General features: G+C 35.0%; 2 protein-coding genes across 4 annotated transcripts in view; one reads left to right on the top strand and one right to left on the bottom strand.

The window, feature by feature from the left end:
• Positions 1-7357, bottom strand: part of LOC139966325 (uncharacterized) — a 32297-nt gene extending 24940 nt beyond the window's left edge. Inside the window, exons 1-8 of one of the 2 annotated variants that reach the window (XM_071969210.1) lie at positions 7166-7357; positions 5447-5498; positions 4850-4941; positions 4298-4387; positions 3214-3332; positions 1786-1899; positions 1222-1303; positions 906-973 (exon numbers count right to left, since the gene is read on the bottom strand). In XM_071969210.1, coding sequence (XP_071825311.1) covers positions 906-973; positions 1222-1303; positions 1786-1899; positions 3214-3332; positions 4298-4387; positions 4850-4941; positions 5447-5498; positions 7166-7169 — 621 coding nt within the window. In that variant the 5' untranslated portion in view covers positions 7170-7357. Of the gene's footprint in view, positions 1-905; positions 974-1221; positions 1304-1785; positions 1900-3213; positions 3333-4297; positions 4388-4849; positions 4942-5446; positions 5499-7160 lie in introns of both variants that reach the window. The other variant, XM_071969211.1, reaches the window with a different exon arrangement.
• Positions 7358-9069: 1712 nt separating this feature from the next.
• On the top strand, positions 9070-21388 carry LOC139966329 (sorting nexin-10B-like). Of its 2 annotated transcripts, none has more exons than XM_071969215.1 (7): positions 9070-9446; positions 11144-11204; positions 14372-14458; positions 15464-15570; positions 17293-17388; positions 18632-18808; positions 19389-21388. In XM_071969215.1, exons 2-7 carry the CDS (start codon positions 11160-11162, stop codon positions 19489-19491), a joined length of 615 nt encoding a protein of 204 aa, XP_071825316.1. In that variant the 5' UTR covers positions 9070-9446; positions 11144-11159; the 3' UTR covers positions 19492-21388. The 2 variants fall into 2 exon arrangements, with proteins under 2 accessions (XP_071825316.1, XP_071825317.1); XM_071969216.1 differs by having other exon boundaries at positions 9076-9446; positions 18632-18802.
• The last annotated feature ends 283 nt before the right edge of the window (positions 21389-21671 follow it).

The following is a 21671-nucleotide window of genomic DNA, read 5'->3' on the forward strand; positions in this document are numbered from 1 at the left end:
TTTTTTTTCTGGGTTAGCATGTAGTACTTTGCAGTTTACTGTGACACGATTCACAATTCACCCCCCACTAATCTTTGTGAGTTAATATTACAGCAACATCAGTCATTATTGTCATGGTTTTTATTGTATCAGACAACCCATACATGGGTCGGATATCACGGTTCACAATTCACCCCCATCAATATTTGTGAGTAAATATTACAGCAACATCAGTCATTATTGTTATGGTTTTTATTGTTTCAGACAACACATATATGGGTCGGATTTTCTATAGATTTCCTATAATAGCCAAAGAATGAACAAAAGGGCAGACCAATTGAAAGTCTCACTAGCCTATACCTGCATTGAGCGATATGCATGATAGGTCCATAGTGAACTCTCAGGTCCAAGGCCTTAAGGGTCCACTTACCTGAATAGTAATGTAGGCCACTTTCTTGTGTGGGTTAGAATTAGATTGAAATCTTTGGTGGGTCACCTATTGAAATTTTCCTGATGACAGGTTAGCCTTAAGTTATATGCCATATTAAATCTTGTTGAGAGTAATGAATTAGAAAGTATATAATAAATCCACAAAATTTCTATAAAGCTTGCCAATATTCATTAGAGACTATTTTTTTTCATGCCCTTATGGGCCTTATGTCAAATGCATTATAGTGTAACATTGAAAGTTAACAAATGTTGTAATATTGAGTTTGAATTCAATGCTATATAATTGTGCTCTAGTAATGTATCAAATAGTAAAGAGTCAAAAATGTTTTTTAAGAAGAATATTTCTTTGTCACTTGGCACTCCCTATCAATGAATTGCTAAGGTTGCCAAAGAAAACTTGTAATGTGGGTATCATGACCATCAAAGCATATCAAGTTCTGGATAACATTTAATAAACACACTTAATGAAAACTTACCACTTTGAATATGGTGTGAGAGCGGCTACTGTGTTCGTTCATGTTGGTTTGGCCAATGTGTCGATGCTCTGAAGAAAGAAAAAAACGTTCATGGCTGTTGGCTTCATGTGACAAGAAGCAGAGTAGAATTATTTAAAGCAGTAACAAGCAAAAAAATTATGATTTGGTAAAAATCATTTAATGGAAAGGACTGTATTGCAAACAAACATTATCACGGCAAAAACTTACGACAAAACCTCCCTCTCCTATGACAAACTTTAGACAGTTAAGAACAAAGGCTAGAAATCTTTATGAAATATAGTTTTCATTCTCTCACCATTTCCTTTTCTCATTAGATCTAGGACTTCGTCCGCATCAGACACGAACGCTTCATGTAAATTACTCACATAAACTCTCCTCTGTAAAAGATAAGAAGAAATAATGACCAAACTGAACACATACCATCCAATAGAATGCAACACTGCCAGCAACATTGCACATAAAACACAGTAATATGGCAACAGTTAACATTATAGCCACGATATAGCACAGATACAATTTTGCAATCTTGATTTTACAAACAGTCAGTCACCATTATAAGGTAAAGTATCTACCATATTACCAAAAAGTGTTGAAATATTAACAAGTAGTTCAGGTTTTCATTAAATACAAATCATATCGTATTCCATCAGATGAAAAAGGTTGCCAAAACCAGTTGCTTCAGTATTTTATCTGACTTAGTTAAAAAGAAAAGGAGATAACTGTAATGTGATTGTAATTATTGTGATACTGTAAAGGTTCCTCAAGCTTTGACATGTGTAATGTCATGAAAATGTACAACATAATTACCAGCAGGTGGGATAAAGTAATTAAAAGTAAACCATATTTTATTGCTACAGACCTGTTTGTTCTCTCGGATGATAAGCTGTTGCTTCTCTTCGTTCAGGAGGTCATTAATGATTTCATTGTAAATTTCCATGTAACTGACCCTGAAGAGGAATTCTCTCTCAGGGGTCTGGGAGAAAGAAGGAGATTTGAAGTAAAAGGTTGTAATTATTACAATAAAAGTGAAATTAATAAAGCACCAATCCAGAATTTTTTTTTTCTTCTCAAGGCACTGTACAAACTAACAATATACAAAGCTAAACGTATGTGTAATATGGACATGGAACAGTCAAAACAAAGTGTAAAAATGAGTCTTCAGGTCTTAGAAAGTGCCAAGGACTGTACTGCTGTATTTTTTTAACTGAAGGGGACCAATAGCACTTTACTGACAGACTAATGCAGCTATATACTTAGATCCAATGCAGCAGTTACCTGAAAGTGACAAGGAAGCTTCTTACAAGTAAAATAATCCATACAACCTACAAAACCCTTCTTCGTCCTCCCCAAATTCACTAGTTTGGCAGTAAAATGTAATGGCCATTCAAAGTACTAACTGTATTCATTTGACACCTGCAGAAATCCAGCCATCAACTAAGTCAGGGGTGCAATGACCATTATTGTTATGGGGAAAGGGAGGGGGGTGGACTAAGATGGTTTCTGATGTCATCCCAGGGAAGGTTGTTCATCCTCCCCTTTGAGAAATTTTGGAGGGTACTTAGATACATAATGGTGCAGTTGTAAACATTTGAAACATTGTTGATGAATTTTCAACTGTTTAGATTGTACCGTTATTGACTTAAATGTATTACACTAATATTTTTATTTTTGGAATATTTTTAAATCAGTTGGGGGAGGGGGGATGTTTCATTACGCCCCTGACCTCTGTCATTGAAAGTACTGTGTGTACGTGCAATGTTCTTTAGCTTGAAATGTAACTTTTAATATCTTTTTAACTTTAATTCCAGTTAGAAAAGCACAAAACATGTCAACTATTTATCAAAGTATAATAAAATCAACCAAATACCATGAGAATATAACAGATAAATTGCTTTTCCTGGACAATATTCCTTCTCACAAAAATATCAACATAGAACACAGGCCTACTGTACCTTAATTAGTAGTGCTAAACTGCTAACAAATGTAGCTACCAAGGTCCACAATATATAATAACAGGAGATATCAAACATTCTATGAAACCACACAGTAGTGGCTCAATAGTCTGAGATTTGTTTTTTAATTATATCATAACCAAGTAAGCTTGATTTACTTTGGAACTATTGTTATAATAATTACATAAAGTTTGACTTTCCACTAGTAATTACCGTAATAACCTAGATATTCATTATTTGATAGAACGACTTAACGATTAGACACTAATCATTTACTAGTTCTAGAAAACAGTTCTGGGACTCTTCAGTAAAGAAATCAATTAAATCGAACTTACTTTGTCAATGATATCAAAGAGTTCGTCGACTGCTCTGGGGATTATACCTAACTCGTTGGCGTCTCCCTGCATAGTGTGTGTTTTCCCACTGGATGTCTGACCATATGCAAAGATAGTTCCTGGTGAAATACACAAATAAGTACATGGTTTACAGCACTTGAAAAAGTTGAAGGGAAAAATAAGTGAAGGTACTGGCATTGATTAAGGTACAAATGTGAAGACAGATCATTAAACAACCATCCGTTTCAAATTTTACATCAATTTTAACAAACCTAGCAAGTATTATTGAAACTTACATAGCAATTAGTCAAACTAATACTTTTACTAATAGATTTATGAAATGGACTTGATCAAGCATCATTATGAATTCGTAATCAATAGTTGCCAGTAGTAGATCCACCCTCCCCTCCAACCCTCCTCACCAACTTTGTCAGAAAAGGCCAATCAGGCCACCAATGTTTTCAAGTTTTGTTATCATTTGAGCATTTTTAGTCATCTGTAGAGTGTAGACTTAATTATCCAATTCAACCCATCTCACTCACCCAAAATAATTTGTATAGTTAGAAGCTTCATTGAAGATTTGTTTCAGATGCATTTAAGCTATTATATTAACGAGTTAACCTTTTACAATAAAATATCAGTAAAGCTTCATATAGTTAACCGTCAAAAGTGAATGGAAACCATGATCACGCGTGTCGTATGTCTGAGGTTGATTTGCAAACATTTAAGAATTGGGGTATACATTGCAATAGAGCCTTTGTTTGGTTATTTCTTGTAAGCAAATGCCACCCTTGACCACCACCCATCCCCTATATGCAGACGCCAATACCGGCAGGGCGTCACTAAGGTACATATGGTGTGCAGGTGGAAAAGTGTTACTTTTTTCTTGTTTTGTTCTCTCTGTTTATTTATGGGAGCCCCCTTCGGAATGCTTCCTTTCATAATTTTCCTTGTTGCTTATATATATGCCACTTATTTAACTTCTCTGTATTTAAATTGTGAAAAACACAAATAAATGATATGAAGCATCTCTTATTATGGAGCTCTAATACATATCACTTTACACAAGTCTACCTTAACCTACCATCATAACCATTCATTGAAGCTTGAACAATGGGTTGAGCTATCTCTTTGTAAACGACATCTGTAGACTCATTGTGAGCAAAAACTCTATCTGTTGAATGAAAAGATGTCAAGAAAAAATTGCATATTCACGATCCAACATAGCCAAGAAAATATCCTTACTTGTTACAAAAAAATATGGAAATCTGAAATTGATGCATCTTCATTGTATGATAGCAGCACCTGCACAAAAAGGTGTATACCTAGATATACGTATGTTAAGAGAAAAACTACTACAATTGAATATAAACAACTAAGAGCCAGGGTTTCCACATCAATTATTAAATGTATTATATAATCTGACAAGTTTGTCTTTCTTTCTTTTTTTTTCTTTCTTTTTAAACTTCTGACATTGTCTTTACATTTTGTTTAAAAGCAAGAACATTGAAACTATTCAGTGATACAGTGCACTGTTGTGACTTTACCTATGATCTAAGCAATCATATCATAAATTAGTGCACATATAGGGTTCTAAGCAATCAAATAAATGCACATAGGTTACCTAAATACTTACCAAATATGTATGGCTTTGCTGATTTATTGGCAGTTTGGCAAATGGAATTTTTGTCCGCTTGCCAGAATATTTGTGAGTTCTCATCATCCTCCCTGAATGGAATGGAAAATGTTATTTGTTAGTAATAAAGTTAATACTGACAGAAACCTAAAATTAATTATTTCTGTTTGACAATTACACTTTTTGCATTGAAAAGCATTAAAGGATTTGTTATTGCATGTAGCTATTTCATGATACATAAAATCATGGATCAGGATGTCTACACAGTAACAAACACTACATGTAATTTTTATGCCAAGGGGTTCCAATTTTGTGTTTCTACGTAATGTTCTTGTGCTACTAGGGAGTAAAGCAGATGAATCATTTTATTCAAAATAAAATATGCAATAGGCCTTAATACATTCTCTAAATATTTCATTGTAGTCATAATCTCTGATAGTTCTCTCATAGTTTCTGATCAGTTAATAATTTGAGAAACACTCAATACCAATATTTAACACTGGGAGACTGTTGAGCAACCACAAGTAAAATGATTCTTTGATTGATAGATAGATACACTTTTGATCAATCAACAGAGTGAAACAATGTCATTCTTACCTTTTTATCAGGGGACGCACTCTGATGGCTACATGTACGTTGTCCATTTTACCTGAGAAACAAAAATTAGAAGTGAGTATCTGCCTTTGCAAAACCAAGGACTTTTCTTTTGGTCTTTACAAACATCAAACTAAGCATCAAACTTGCCTACTTCTAGCTCAGTAGTAGTACTGCTAGTATAATTCACTCATGAACCACATAGCTACTCACTGTCTGAAGACTGTGCAGTGCGGTCACACTAATTAGCGTCAACTCACGACAACTCAAGACAACAGGCTTAAAATAACATCAAATACCATCAAATACAATTGATGTTATCAGAGTATATCTGGAAACACGTTTAAAACTGACTGGAACCAGCTTGCATACAGATCTTTCACGGGAAAAAATGTTTTTGTCGTAAAAATCGCCAACTTTTTTCTAACGTTGAATTAGACGACGTGATGCTATTGCGCTTGCGCAATGCCATCGGACCGAACCATTATAATATGGGTGGGTTTGTGCTAGGTTTGGAAAGTACCTTGTGTACAGTGTCGGTAAGGTGGGTTGTCGTAGTAATAAAGCACCAAAGTATGGTGAATGAACTCCAAATCAAATTATTTAATGTTTTAAAATAATGAATACTTCTTATTATTTTTCCATTTTAATTTACATATGTTATTATTAATTTTACAGAGTCTTGCTTACTATCATTTTGCCCGGTTTTATTATTCTCTCCGTCAAATCATTGAATGTTTTTAAAATAATGAATACTTCTTATTGTTTTTTCATTGTAATTTAAATATGTTATTATCAACTTTACAGAGTCTTGCTTACTATCATTTTGCCTGGTTTTATTATTCTCTCCGTCAAATCATTGAATGTTTTTAAAATAATGAATACTTCTTATTGTTTTTCCATTGTAATTTACATATGTTACTATCAACTTAACAGTCTTGCTTACTATCATTTTGCCCGATTTTATTATTCTCTCCGTCAAATCATTGAATGTTATTAAAATAATGAATACTTATTATTGTTTTATTGCTTACTATCATTTTCGCCTTTTGCCAAGTTACCAGTGTGTGGGCACCATTCTCAATTGGAAAATTACACTTACCTGTAGTGTAATGGTTCGGTCCAATGTCATTGCGCAAGCGCAATGGCATCTTGTCGTCCAATTCAACGTTAGAAAAAAGTTGGCGATTTTTACGACAAAAACATTTTTTCCCGTGAAAGATCTGTATGCAAGCTGGTTCCAGTCAGTTTTAAACGTGTTTCCAGATATACTCTGATAACATCAATTGTATTTGATGGTATTTGATGTTATTTTAAGCCTGTTGTCTTGAGTTGTCTTGAGTTGTCTTGAGTTGTCGTGAGTTGTCGTGAGTTGACGCTAATTAGTGTGACCCGTGCAGTGTGTTGTAGTGAAGACTATTGCAATAACGTTTAACAAACTACTAGTACTACCTGCATTGCAATATTATTAGCCTAGGCATATGCTAATTTCATCCAATTATTGCATACCTTAGTTATTCTTTCCTAATCCTACCTAGTCGATACTAAGATTCTGTAGGTCCAACAGTTACAGTTGGGCGAAGTAGGCTAGTACTAGTAGTACTACTTCTAGTACTTTATTTACCGGCCGCATATGCCTAGCCTATGCCTGTTGTGCATAATGCTAGCCTAACGACAACAACATGGACAATTCAATTTGGAATGTTAACTAGCTCACTTTACTCATTCGAAGCCTTCGAAATTCGCTAATTTGAAATTTTAAACTGCAAATTTTTCCCTTTCTTCTTCGAGTGAAAGTTTATTGCATCTTATTAACTTCTCTGTCACGCCGTTTCACGGATTTACGGTAATATCCGCCAATGCTTTCAATAGTACCAACGTTAGTCTAAGGCGACGGATATTTAATTTTTTAAAAATCGGCCAAACGTATCATGAATATTCAAAGGGTGTACAGGTGTACTAATATTATCAAGTCATTCGTGGAGGTAATGGGTAATGTGGGATATATTTATTTTCACTGTTTCATCGCCGTTTCGAGTATTTTATCATATGGGAATTTACAACATATTATAAGGGATCGCTAACAACTCAATACTTTGATATGTAGAAACGTAGATAGGTACGGTATAATAACCGTCAGTTGAAGTTTCCTAGGCTAAAATTAAAAAGAATACTAAGTGGTGTCGACTACAGCCATCGAAATCATATGTAGATGTTGTTATACACCATGTTCATCTTTGGTCAAAATTCTTAAACTATTTTTTTTTATCACCCTGGAGGAAATTTACCTCACTGGGACATCCACACATCTTGTGTGATCATTTAGAATGCATGAGAACATTTTGGAGAGCAAAGACCTCCTGGAAACTTTTGAAAACGTCTAGCAATTACAGCATGGCTGCTATAATTTAAGGCCTATTAAGAAGGCACGAAAACCAAAGAACCTGATCTATTCTCAACCCAGTCCCGGCCGCGAAATTATTTTTCCCACTTCGACGCGGCCATATTAGCATAATGGGCGTGGACTATCGGTCGTTGTTACGGCTTATTGGTCTACGTCACAGACTATGCAGTGATATCTCTCGGGTGTTTGTTTGGGTGCTGAAAGTTCTCAATTAAGTTACATGTCAGGGATTCTAGTACACGTACCAGTATAATAAATAGTATAGTACAGAGGGACATTGCTATTTAGTCATAGTTATAGCAGGGAGCTGCTACTCTAACAGTAACAGCTCCCTGGTTATAGTTAATACAGACGCAAGTGACAACTGTTTAATAAAATGGGTAGAATATTTCAAGTCCGTAACAATACCCAGTAGCGGAAGTAAACTAATGATGAAAGCACGTAGGCTCCTTACTGCAGTTTAAAAGGGGGTTCATTTATAAATGAACAAATAATTTAGAATGATGGATAAAACAATATGGGGCACAATACAATACATGTATCTTTGTAGGTTTTTAGCATTGAAAGGTCAGTGGGCCTACCTGGTGTAATATGAAGTGTAATAATCAATACCACGGGAGGTTCATTTATAACTTTTCCAGACCCTGCTGTCACGGGAGGTTCTTTTCCAAACTTTTCCTGACACGGGAGGTTCATAACACATCTAATAAACAAACACAGTTTGATTTTGTGATGGAATTTACCTCAAGAGCTCCATAAGACCCGATTGACTGGGAGAAGCAGTCGCACATCATCATGGATCTCATGAAGTCATGTCTTAGGCCTGAGTATATTGGGCCTGAGTATATTAGCTGAGTATATAATTAAAGAGCTATATACGTAAGAGCTCGAAGTCGAAGTCACAAACTTGCCGGCCTCTGACGTATTTCATAAGCCACGCCCATGTGGCCGCGTCGAAGTGGGAAAAATAATTTCGCGTCCCGGCCTTAACGTCGATACTGTAACCGTATGATCTTTAATGATTAATACAGTTGAATTGAATCATATATATAGTACATAATCTGGTTTTATTTGGAGACTTTCATTGTTAATCCTATTTACGATGTTTAGTTGTGTTCATGGCGGTACTTTGCTACTACGGTCGTGACTAGCCTTCAACGTCACGTGCTTCTTATCGTTTCAAACGTCACATGCTAAATATCGTGTGTTACGCGTCTACAGGTCAATGCATTTACCCTCCATGGTCAGTGTCTGACTCTTCATAGAAATTCAACACACACCGTGTACATGTTGTTGTATGACGCAATCGTGCCATTGCATATTTCGTCAGTGTATGTCGTCAATGCAGTAAAAATAAATACAGAGCACCATTCGCGGCAACCGGCATTTTTCGTACAAGTACGATTTAGTTTATTCATTTCCAATGAGTCAGTTGTTGAGCTCTCAACCTACAGTCATGTAATTTTCATTACATATTTCGTGAAGCATCTTTTCTGTGAATTAGATTTCATTGTTTGCCGTTTCATCGCCAGATCGCCCGCCACCTTCAACTTTGCCATTCTCATCGCTCAAACGCTGTAACATTTTGTGTAGCCAAAGGTATGTATAGCCTATACTCCGGTAACGTTGCTAATCTATGTTAGAAGAACTTAGGTATAGTCATTGGCAATGCCTATATTCGTATTGTGTTTGTGACATTTTGCCTCCGTTCACACTGTCAGATAAGTTATTGCCATTAAAGGTTTTAAATTCTTTGAGAGAGTTATGACAATCAATGGTTACATTTCTAACACAGGCTTCTGCCATCCATGGAAACCCTCTCACCCTAAAAAAAGAAGTGTAGCTAGTAAGCCTAGTATATGCCCCTGCTCTCAACAACTGCACATACTCAACTTAAGTGTATACTCTGTTGTATTTTATGCAGCAAAATTGCATCAATAGATCGTCAGCAGTCTTTTAACTGCTCAAATTCATGATCATTTCATTAGAATGTTTAATGTTACAAAGTGGCTATTCTTACGACTGTTCGTAAGAATAATTTCTTATTACGCATGCGCAGTTGCTATTTCTATGACAGGAGTACTATTTTTTACGACCAGGAGTAACAATAATTTCCGGTTAGGGTTAGTGTTAGGGTTAGGATTGGGGTTTAGGGTTAAAGTTAGGGTTAGGGTTACCCTTACTGCATGCGCAGTTGCTTTATTTACTTTACTGCGCTTGAATTCGCCTTTGTCGTAAGAATAGTTAATAAATAATTGTTGCGACGTAAGAATAGCCACGGCCTTAATGTTATTCCTTACTGAAGGAAAGTGACTGTAGCACCTAACTAACTAGCCAGTAAACTTTCATATCCCAGCTTATGGTTAAGATGACCAGTTTGGCATTTAGTTCAGAGACAGACATTAGGCCTTAAAATAAAATATATATAACAATGTGCAAGGAAGGAGGGTAGGGTTTGTATATAGCTTTGAAGCACTGTTTGACTCAACAATCACAACTGGACTATTAAGTGACAAGACTTAAACATGATGTTTAAAATTCAGCAATACTAATTGTTGTACAAAACTTATTCAGAAGGTTTTTACATTTTCTAAGACAACATTGATGCAATTAACAGAGATTCAAGTGTTGAAATTTAATTGCAGATCTAGTGTTATGTAGCAGTGTGCCAGAGTTGTAGTCATTTATATTTAACAGCCAGTAACAATGCATAAGGAAATTGCCTGCTGTTGACATTTTATCATTGACAAAGCATGATTATATATATTCCTTTGTTCTATAAATCATTACTTATTTACCTTTTCAAATCCTTAGCCAGTTTAATAACTGATATCAAATTCTCCATTTCCAAATTGGTAAATTTTAGGAAAGTGTTAAGTGTTAAAGTAATTTCTGATACATGGTGAAATTTAGTGAAAAGTAGCTCATTTTGTCAACTTTTGTATGATTGACTTGTGGAAGGACTTTTACTAAGGATAGTCATTACAGTCAACGTCCCTACATTCAGTTAACAGGAAGTATTCAAGGACAGATGAATTTATACACTAAATTTGATACAGTTTAGACACAGTGCCCCTGAAATTTCAGCTTGTTTTGTTTGTGCAATTTTACTGAAGTTGTCTACAACTTTACTTCATCTTAGAGGAGTCTCAATAGCAGTGTTAATAACAGTGCAAATCAGGAAGATAAATTTCTGTTCAAAGAACTAAATTCACCATGGTACAGTACTGATACTGTCACACATAGAAATGGTGACCCTACTTTTCATAACGTGGCTATTATCATTATTTCCTCAGGAACTATTCAGACCAAATGTCAGGAAACTGGTCAGATGAAGATGCCCTCATATATCCACAGGTAATGGGACAATTAAGAATTTGACTTCCTTAACTAGTGTATCCCAATCACAGGTATAGGAAGTTTATACAGTCAACTGACACTGTTGTTTTTTATATTAGTTACAGGATTAAAACCTTCACATGCCTTGTAAATTTGCATCATGTAATATAAGTGCTATTTGAAGAGGTTTCATCTTTTTCCACTGTAAGTAATTTTTGGCTTTTGGAAAAACCCAAAATAGAATCCTGTAATAAGGAGGAAATTAGTGATGGGAACAGAGGAATATCTGTCTCCTTGGTATCTGTTCATTCTGTTGTTAATGTTATTCTCAGTCTTTTCCCTGTTTGAACCCATTCATTTTTTACTGAACTTTGAATGACCCCAGCTGTACTGTATGTATATGTAAGCCTAATGTAATACCGTTAAGGGTGACAATATTGCTTTTGTTAAATATGCAACTGAAAATATAGAGACGATTTTAGTGAAGTTTATCATTCATTACAAATCTCTGGATCATGTATTGAATGTAGTAGTAATGGCTTGTTCCAGGTATTAAGTTTTATGGTCGATCTGTCAGGTGCTCGTATACCCATTCCCACCACATATAGAAGATATATGTCTCATCCTGTAATGTATAAACATGACAGGGATATGCATATCTTTATACTCAACAGTCAGGAAAAGAATGTTAAGTTTTTTGAGTACGTTTGAGCTCTGAAATGTTGTACTGGCCAACAGGGGAATATATCCCCTTATCACACACAATCTCCTATATATACCACCCTCTGATTGTTACATTTTTTACCATTTGGCCTTAAACATTGCTGAGAATGAGTAAGAAACTTACAGCTTTTTTTAAATTCTCATAATTGTGGAATTGTATTGAATTTGTATTGCCCATCATATATTTGCCGTTGATTTTGTATACGGCATTTTTTGCTTTGTCATTGCCAGTGTGTAACAAACAAGCAATGCAATTGTAAACAATGAATAGAAAGTCTTTGACGTCATGGTCCGGTTTCACAGAATTCTTTTTCTTTTCCATGATGTAGAACATGATATTTAAAAATTATTGGTCATAGGAGAGAAAATGGTGCAAGTGACTAATTTAGAGATCTAGAAATAACTATATGTTATTCAAACAATTTTTAAACACAACTGCAGTACAAAAACAGTGAAAGCTCCCTGCAGTATTTTTTCATTTTGTAGCACGGTTCTCCTGAAATCAGGTAAAAACATTGTTGCCTCTTATGATCCTCTGTGGCAGCTCCCTGCTCTATTGTACTGTGCATAGAATTGCACAATATTACTTACAGTGTTGCACATATCTGTCCTGATGTTGGATGATGAGGTCAAAGATCCTGTTGAGGATGGAATGTTGGGTAAACACACTTTGCAGTTTGGTTCTACAGGTATGATGACTCTGCATTTATCTGATACAATAGTACAGTGAGTACAGTGCAGTTAATCACCTTAGCAAGCAGTTACACTGCTACTTGTTGCAGTGCCCAAGTTTTTTTGCCTGAAAAATACAAGGGATATACCAATGACTGAGGATGGTGGCTTAATTAATACATTAGCTCAAAATTGTCTGCACTTCAGGTCAAATGCATTGCCTCATAGCATTTTGTACGGCAAAGATATGATTTTTTTCTTTAAGTTTGGTGATATTTTGTCAATTCATCTGGAAACCGTAAAGTGAAAGATTTCATCGTGGCATTTGAGCTTAAAAATCTCTTTGTTGTTCCTCATAACATGCAAGTCATTCATCCACAGAGGCAACTAAATACTTAGAACTACAAAAAAATTGTATGTCTGTGAAATTCTAGCTGCACAGTTATTAAATTTCATCCACTGTGATGATATCATAGACAACCTACAGTACTGTAGGAATCCAGCATATTCAATGAACCTTGTATCTATCTGCTTTCTTTGTAAAGCACCTTGAGCAGTGACTACTGTCTACCTGATTTGGAGCTATATAAGTCTCATTTATAATTATGATTATTATTATCTCAAAATATCAAGATAGGGTTGTCAACTGACAGTGTGGAATATTTTGGTCTTCCATGTAAGTGCCACTATATCTGTCACCTGATAACCCTTAAAGGGATAGTCAGGATATGGGGATATACATGATATCCCTTATATAGGGATATCCCATTGTGACTGAAACTATACTGGAACTATACAGAGTCTTAACTTGTAGGCAATCAGCTGGGACATACACCATACTGTGAATACAAGTTTTGTTTTTCATGATGTAAGAGAAAAGTATTTCAAGCAGAAATCAAGGTTTCCTTCAGCTTCAAGAACCACACTAAGAAATATACATGATGATAGTATACAAAAGGAAAAGAAATTATCCCAATTTTTTCAAACTACGTGAAAATTTGGACAATGTTCAAAGGAGGGAGGTGTTGCAGCGTGTAAAACGACCTGTGAAATAAAACACGTAACGTTGAATGGTTTCACCAGATTGCGTGTCTGATACATGAAAACAGTCATTTGGTTGCAAAGGAAGTGAAACCATGTAGCTGGGTCAAGTGAAGAGTTTCGGTTGACATTTTGTAGTGAATTGCAACTTTCAGGTAATTTGTGTCACACAGGCTAAAATGCTCATTCTGAACATTGTTTTACCACATAGCGAAACACAATGAGTCTGTTCAATTCTCAGATTTATGAAAAACATTAACAACATGACATGAAAGCAATTGGCAGCTCATCAAACCTAACAGGATGGGAATGAAAGTTGCTAAGAAATTTCATTTAATTGGTGGAATGATTGATTTATTATTATTCTTGCCTTGTCTCAGCTCAAATCATGGACCTTCTCATGATCTTCTTACCTGCCAATGGGCTTAACTGTTATGTAGTATCTATGTACTTTTACCCCTTCAGCTGGTCTGGGTTTTAGGTCACTGCCAATTTGCTCTATCTTTGTAGATCTTGTATTCCAAAGTTCAGTAACTGTGATGCACTATGTGTAACTCTCATCTGACCAATGAACCTGTGGGCTCAAATTTTAAAGTTGGCCTGTTTTCAACACATTGTCTTTTAACCTTCTAAGAGCATTCACTTAATTTTCTAGTTATTATCGTCATTGTTGTCATGGGTCCAACATTGAATTTGGTTGGTAGAACTTGTTCTTTTTTTAATCTACTACTTTATTTTCTCTCTGCCAGATATCAACTCACATTGAGGTGACATTTGATGAGATGGAGGTGGATTCTTGGGGTCGCAAGTATCCAACTTACATGATAGAAATTCAGGTACAGTGCCAGCCACTATCAATAACAATACATGATTAAAAATGAACTTAATGATCCAAGAAAGAAATGTGTCAGAAATTACAAGCCCTCCCTAGGTCATGATTTCCATAATTCTTTAAGTTTAATTTCCATGAAAATTGTACGATACATGTCTTTGAACCATTGTTTTTGTGTCTTGATTCAATAGATACTACTTTTTAATAAGCCTTTTTCATTGTTAGAGGTTCTGTAATTGTTTGAATTTACTCAAGTCAGTAGATGCTCATTAATGAGTAACAGTCGTCACAGCCTGTTAATCGCTAATCCATTAAAACATTTATTTGTGAATATTCATACAAGAAACTCCATGTTACTTAGTAGTAAATCTACTTTCAGCTCATGAATATTAGAATTGTGTTGTCCCTGTCAAGCCTTGTCCCTGTCCCTGTTGTCCCTGTCAAGCCATTCTCTTTACTTTTACCTGTACATTGCATGTGAATCGACATGCAATTTAGTGAAGATATTCCTTCGTTATCAACAAGATTGTACAAAATGTGACATATCTTCAAAAAAGTGCTTTATTTTTAGTTAATAACATCAAGTTTGCAAACCCATTGTTTTCGTATACCAAGTTTGTGTATCTGGAATCTCTATAGTTGTTGTCAAATACATTTCTTCATAACTTTACTGATATATGATGAATTATCATTTTATTGCATATAGACCTAGCAGTACTTTGCATATATTCTTTAAAACAACTAGTGCTTAAGTAACTGTCATATACTAGCAAGACTTCTTAGCACTTTGGGGGGGGGGGGAGTGGGGGGAGGGATACTTCAAAGCATTTGTAGAGAACTAGACTAAACCTTTGGAATGCAATCCAACCGTGGAGGTTCAATCATGGTACAGTACAACAGTCCCCTTTCTGCATATTTATAAAGAAGATTACTCATTTGGCTACGGATATTTTCATTGACTATCATTTACCTCCTTTTTTATTTCTTTTTTTGCTTTTTATAATAATAGACCAATGACATCAGCTTTAACTTAGCACATTCCAGAGTCAAAAGAAGGTTTTCAGATTTTGAATGGCTCAGAAAAAGGATTTTATCAGAAAGTCCTGTCCATAGAAGGTAAGCATGTAACTGTCTTATGGGTTTTGTCAAAGTGTCTGTATCTATGTATGTTTTGAGCACCAGTCAATTCTCTTTGTCTGGTTGTTCATTCCAGACTATGCTTGCAAGAGTTGAGAACTTAAGACTTTTTTTGCACGAAAGCATCGAGAAGTATAACAACAGAAAGAGGGCTGCAAAGTTCAAAGTCAGTAGGTAGAGCACAACTTCTGGTATGATTCCCATTCAAACCTTAACTTTCTAATTACCCAATCAGCTGCGGAGTTACCCATACCAATATTTCATTATTGAGAAACCACTTTTGCTTTCAGTAACAGTTCCTTTTTATACCTGGAAACAATGGTTAATGGATACTCCAAAGATAATAACCGAGTTGTTTCAAGATAGAGTTTACGTGCTACAGTGCATTAATAGACTTTAAAGTTGAACGCCAATGAGAATTTGAAGGTATTTGATCTCAAAGGTTAATATGAAGGCTGAAAGATCTGTAATAATTTTGTTATGATTGTCAACAATCAAGACTCACCTGATTGTGAAGTGACAATGCAGGCTGATATATCTGGGCTAGTCGAGGGGGTGTACAACACTACACAGGTTACTATATGGGGCATGTACAAATGGGAATTAAAGCATAATAGACCACTTCTAAACACAGTTTATCACTTACTAAAACCAAAACCAAATAGTTTTGAGAATATATCCGTCTGAATCAGACTACTCTCCTGATTTAACATGTCATGGAAATAGCTTAATAGCATAAAATTGTATCTATACTGCAAACATGTTTAGATGTGATAGTTAACATTATGTGTATATAAACTGCAATGAATTAGTTACTTGAAACACTGCGGTTAAATACTGCAGTTATATATAGATAGAGAGTCAACTGACTCACTACGTATATATCATATGAACTGTCTTTAGGCTGGTAGATTACAGAAATTACACTTGAGTGTCTCAAATATGTCTTCTTTGTTTTTACGGAAACATACGTAGCTAGCTGCGTGACTGGCATGATAATTTCTGGACCTGGTTATATTCAGCATGACTGACATTTCTCCATAAGACAGGAAGTTTTCTTCATCAGAGCTAAAGTCTGGCTGGCTTATCCAGTATCGACAACAAACTAACATGGTTTAAATTTAGCATTGACAACTTACGTCATTGGAAACTTTCCTGTTATATTTAGTACCATTATTTTCATATAATTTGTGTGATAAACTTTCTCTTCTTGAGTTTTTCTTCCTGTAAGTGAAACCATAAACAGATCGATATGTACGTAACATGATTCAACAATCAAAATAAGGAAATTGAAAGTGTTTGTCCAGAACTCTTTTTGTCTCTAAGTTCATTTAATTACCATGTCACAGTAACATAATCATCTATACAGCCGATAGTGTATTGGAAAGGTAGAGGAGAAGGTTGCGGGAAAGAAAGAGGGGAGAGGGAGGGGTTACAATGTTGCTAAGACTCAAGAGAAATTTTTTTTATTCCAACAGCTAAACTTGCTATTTACCATGAATACCTTAAAGCTTACAGTGATACCGTGGATCCATTTTTCAGTTTGGATGGTGTGGGACTATTGGCAAATACTCTCTGTCTTTTGCACCTGTTTGGTTTCTTGCTAATTAGTGTCAGTATTATTCATCGGATTTGGATAAATGCCTGATATTCTGTTATGTGTTGTATTCATCATGATATTTTCTTGCTCGTTATTTACAGAAATATAGCTCCCCTTCCAAAAAGGTATTTATTCAGCCGTATCAACAGAGATGTTATCGTCGAAAGAGAGCACGGCCTACGACTATTTTTACAAAAGTACGTAACCTACAGATTCGGTTGCTACAAAGTTGCAGATAACACAGAATTTAATCATTTCATGGAATCATTTTCCTACTTATATATACTGATACAACTTGCTGAATCTGGTATTTTGGCTATTGTTTTTGAAGCAATTGTTTCCTTAGCACCAAGGAAAGAGATGGTTTTACTCCACTCAGCATAAAAGGAAGACTGCACACTGTACCTATTATGCAAATATAATTTTCAAAAAAGGTTGGGAAGGAGACCTGAATTATGACTTACCCTTGATGAGTTTTTCAGCCTAAGTTTATTTAAAGATTTCCTTTTGTAAACTCATTATAATTAAGCAATTCTTAATTAAACTGTGACAGTATCCAAATATTGGTTCAGTCAAAAAACTAATTATAGACATGACACAATTTCCTTTGTAACATAGTTGAGTGCATTCTTGTTTAGAAACTGACAACGTTTGTTTTTACTTTGTCCTTTTAAACTTTGCTCTTTAAAGCAACTGATGAGTTTTCATCATCAACATTATTTAGATGGTAAACTCACCGGTTTCATTATTGCAATGCAATGCTTATCAAATTTGGACAGTATCCAAATATACATGTTTTGATAACTTTCAAACATGACATCATTGTAGTTGCATTGTTGTTAAGATTAAGAACTAGGGCTGTTTGTTTAATATTTTAAGCAACTGATGAGATTCATCATAGACATTATTTTGTTATTAAATTAACCAGTTTGATTGTAAGTCAGCAGTATATTGTTGCTCGAGTTCTTCCTAGATTGATTGATATGTTACTTGACTTTTGTACAAGATTGACCAATAATTGGTAGAATTGCATTTTGATGATAGCCAAAGAGTTTGATCATTAGTTCATTGTGTTTAAAGTTAACCTATCTGGTTTGAAAGAATACTAATTTCAACAGCACTGTCAGTTGTGCTCGTACCTACTTAAGTTGTACCATATAGCAAAGACTATAAAGTGTCTTTCATTTCATCTCAAAGAATATTTGAGAAAATGAAGGTAAAACTCATGTTTTTCAGTTCTGTCAGCTCTTCCCATATAGGCAGTTAAAGAATTAAAAATACACTAGCACCTCAGAAATTTCTCTCAATATTTCAACTTAGTATGCTACTATACTGCTTTAATTAAGTCACATGAATACAGATAGAGCTCAAACTCTGTCATGGGTTCATTATTAGTTTAGTTATGTTGCAATAGTTTCTTTCACTTCCTTGTTTCCACAGTATATTGCAGTCAGAGACAGTACTTTCAGATTCATGTGTGCATTTACTAATACAATCAACATTGTCGGTGCCTGAAATCCTAGAATGGATGAAGAATCCCAAACGTGCTACGTCATCAGCGATCATCCTGGAGGGCAAAGAAACGGTGATGCCTGAGAGGTCATCAGCCAGGTACAGGTGGAGTATAGTCTGTCAGTTTTAATCTATCAAAGTATAAACAAAAGGGGATGGGATTAGTGAGGAGTGAGGTACAGATGGAGTATAATCTCTCAGTTTTAATCGATCGAAGTATAAACAAAAGGGGATGGGATTAGTATAATCTGTCAGTTTTAATGATTGAAGTATAAACAAAAGGGGATGGGATTAGTGAGGAGTGAGGTACAGATGGAGTATAATCTCTCAGTTTTAATCTATCAAAGTATAAACAAAAGGGGATGGGATTAATGAGGAGTGAGGTACAGATGGAGTATAATCTCTCAGTTTCAATCTATAGAAGTATAAACAAAAGGGGATGGGTTAGTGAGGAGTGAGGTGCATTTGATGTATAACCTCTCAGTTTTAATCTTTTGAATTATATTGTATGGTTTTCAAGAACTGCAAAACAGACTCCACCATTAAGTTGCTCCCCAACACTAAAAGCACGGCATATTTATGATTTCACAAAAAGGGTTGACAAATTCCTTCATTCTTATTTTATTTTATTTTTCCTCCACTCTTTCATTTCTTTGCATTTTTGTTTTGTTTTGCTCCCTTCCAGAAAATACACCAGACCCCCAAGTCGCACTTCTGACAACAGGTCCCTATGTCCATCCATTGCTAGTGATGATTTTCCCAGTTCTCCGATCAACATTGGCACATGAGAGGAAATGGCAACAGGGATACATATCTGGATGTTTATTATATTTTTGACACTTTGTTGTACAGAAAGGAAATCTTCAACTATTTATTTATTGTCAGTTTGTGTTGTCCTGTCTTGTCCTTTGTTTGTCTAGTCCTGTCTTGTCTCAAGTAATGTGCATTGCATGTATGGAGAAATAATATAATAAATGAAGCTATCATTTATGAATGACACTCCATAGCTATAGCTTTTTCTCTTTTTACTTCTTGGTATAAACAAATAACTAATATATAACCATTAAACATTAACCAGGTCTAAGGTTAATTTATTCAAGTATTCCCCCTAAAATTGGACCAATAATCGGAACCCTCGAGAGCCCTTGGCATGGATCAGAGATGAAGTTACCATTATCTAAAGCTAAATTACCATGTCTGAAAGTGCTTTTACCAAAATGAGTGGTGGTTGGATGTTTGCATTGATTGAAGGAATATTTTGCAAGGTCTATTTACCAAATTGTTAACATATATTTAGGATTTTAATGAAATCAAAAGGTAACCAATCGTTCAGGGGGTACTGGGGTACTTTTCGTGGTTCAAACGAAAAAGCCAAGAAAAACTTGTTGCGACTCAGATATGAGACAACAGTGTCTCCCAAGTCCTAATTCATACTGTTTCTTTACAGATTTAAGCAGTTCAGCTGCTGAAGTCTGCCAAATTAACTTAGTTGAGTAGTGTCTACCATTTCATGTCAATTTAATGTTAATCCTTTCATTCATAGGTTCTAATAACTCAACCAAAGTTTTTTAATTTCAACTTCATGTACGCAACAGAGCAACCTTGCAACATCAGTATTGTTAAACTTGGTGGTTAATGCATTTACTGCATTTTATTATAAAAATGAAGTGTCATCTCATTTTTACAGTAATATTCATGTATTCAAGATCAATGTTTATGCATGACTTCCTTGAACCTGATCATCTCACAGTTGCTCTGTTATTTATTTCCAATAATTGTTAGCTATTTTGTACTTCAAGATCAAAGAATCAAACCAAATGCAAAATTTTCTGTGTTTCAAAGTTTTGGATCAAAGGAAATTTCTCAGGTGACTGTAAATATCAGAAAAGGCTTCCAATGTTTGTCTGGGACAGAATTCACTGGTTTGAAGCCTGTTCCAACCAAATACTTGTTTTGATCTTTTCAAAATATTTTGTAAATCAGTTCACAAAGAATATTTATATTAAGATTTTTTGTTGTTGTAAATGTACAGAATATTCAGGTATGTCAACATATGTAGAAAAAAATGCATCGTAAGTTTAAGAACATTAATTAAAAGAAGGATAAAATGAGAACAGAATTGGGGGAGGTGGGAATGGGTGGGCTGGTTTACTCTTTGTATGTTTGCCAAAGAATTGCTTATGAAATATTGATTAACCCTAGACAGTATTTATCCCTGGGCTGTGGCATAACTGCAGTTGATATCCTAGGACGGGTAAGACGACGGGGAAAGTCTTACAATGCAGAATTGCTTGGCATATGTGGTTTTCAAAGAGACTATGAACAAATTTCACAAAAGTATATGGGGTTTTGTTGAGCTGTTTTCTTGTACCATATGTCAGTTCAAATGTTGTGGTAGGTTTGCAAGGAATATGGGGACTTTGAACATATTTTGAGTTATAAGTACATTCCAGTGCCCATCTCAGTAGAGGGTTAAACAAGGAGGGGGTTGCTTGACTGGTGGTCTCACTTTTCTCTTCTCACAGGTTATACCATTGACCATGGAATGTTTAAAGGAGGAATGGAAGTGATATTGTAAGATGAGATTTATTGGAAAAGAAAGAGGTGGTTTATAAACTTTATTTATGCCAATGGTCAGTCTTTAAAGAATAATGCTGGAAAATTATATGATACATTAAATTAAAACTCATTGTCATTATTTGTGTCTTCTTTTCTTTGTTGCTAGTTTTTTTTTTTTTTTTGATGGGGTGGGGGGGTTCTAATTTGTTGTTTTGGGTTTGTGGAATAACCTGTGCTAGCCATCAATACAAATCAGCTGCAAAGTATTAGTATCAAAAATAACACACACATGCAAACCCCATATGTTAAACCAAAATTAAACAGGATTTTTCGAAAGTATTGTCCAAAAATTCTAATACAAAGGTATTGTTCAAACTAGTGCAATAGTTTGGATCCCTTCCACCCTTAA

The sequence above is a fragment of the Apostichopus japonicus genome, chromosome 4, assembly GCF_037975245.1.
Source record: "Apostichopus japonicus isolate 1M-3 chromosome 4, ASM3797524v1, whole genome shotgun sequence".
NCBI classification, from domain to species: Eukaryota; Metazoa; Echinodermata; class Holothuroidea; order Aspidochirotida; family Stichopodidae; genus Apostichopus; species Apostichopus japonicus.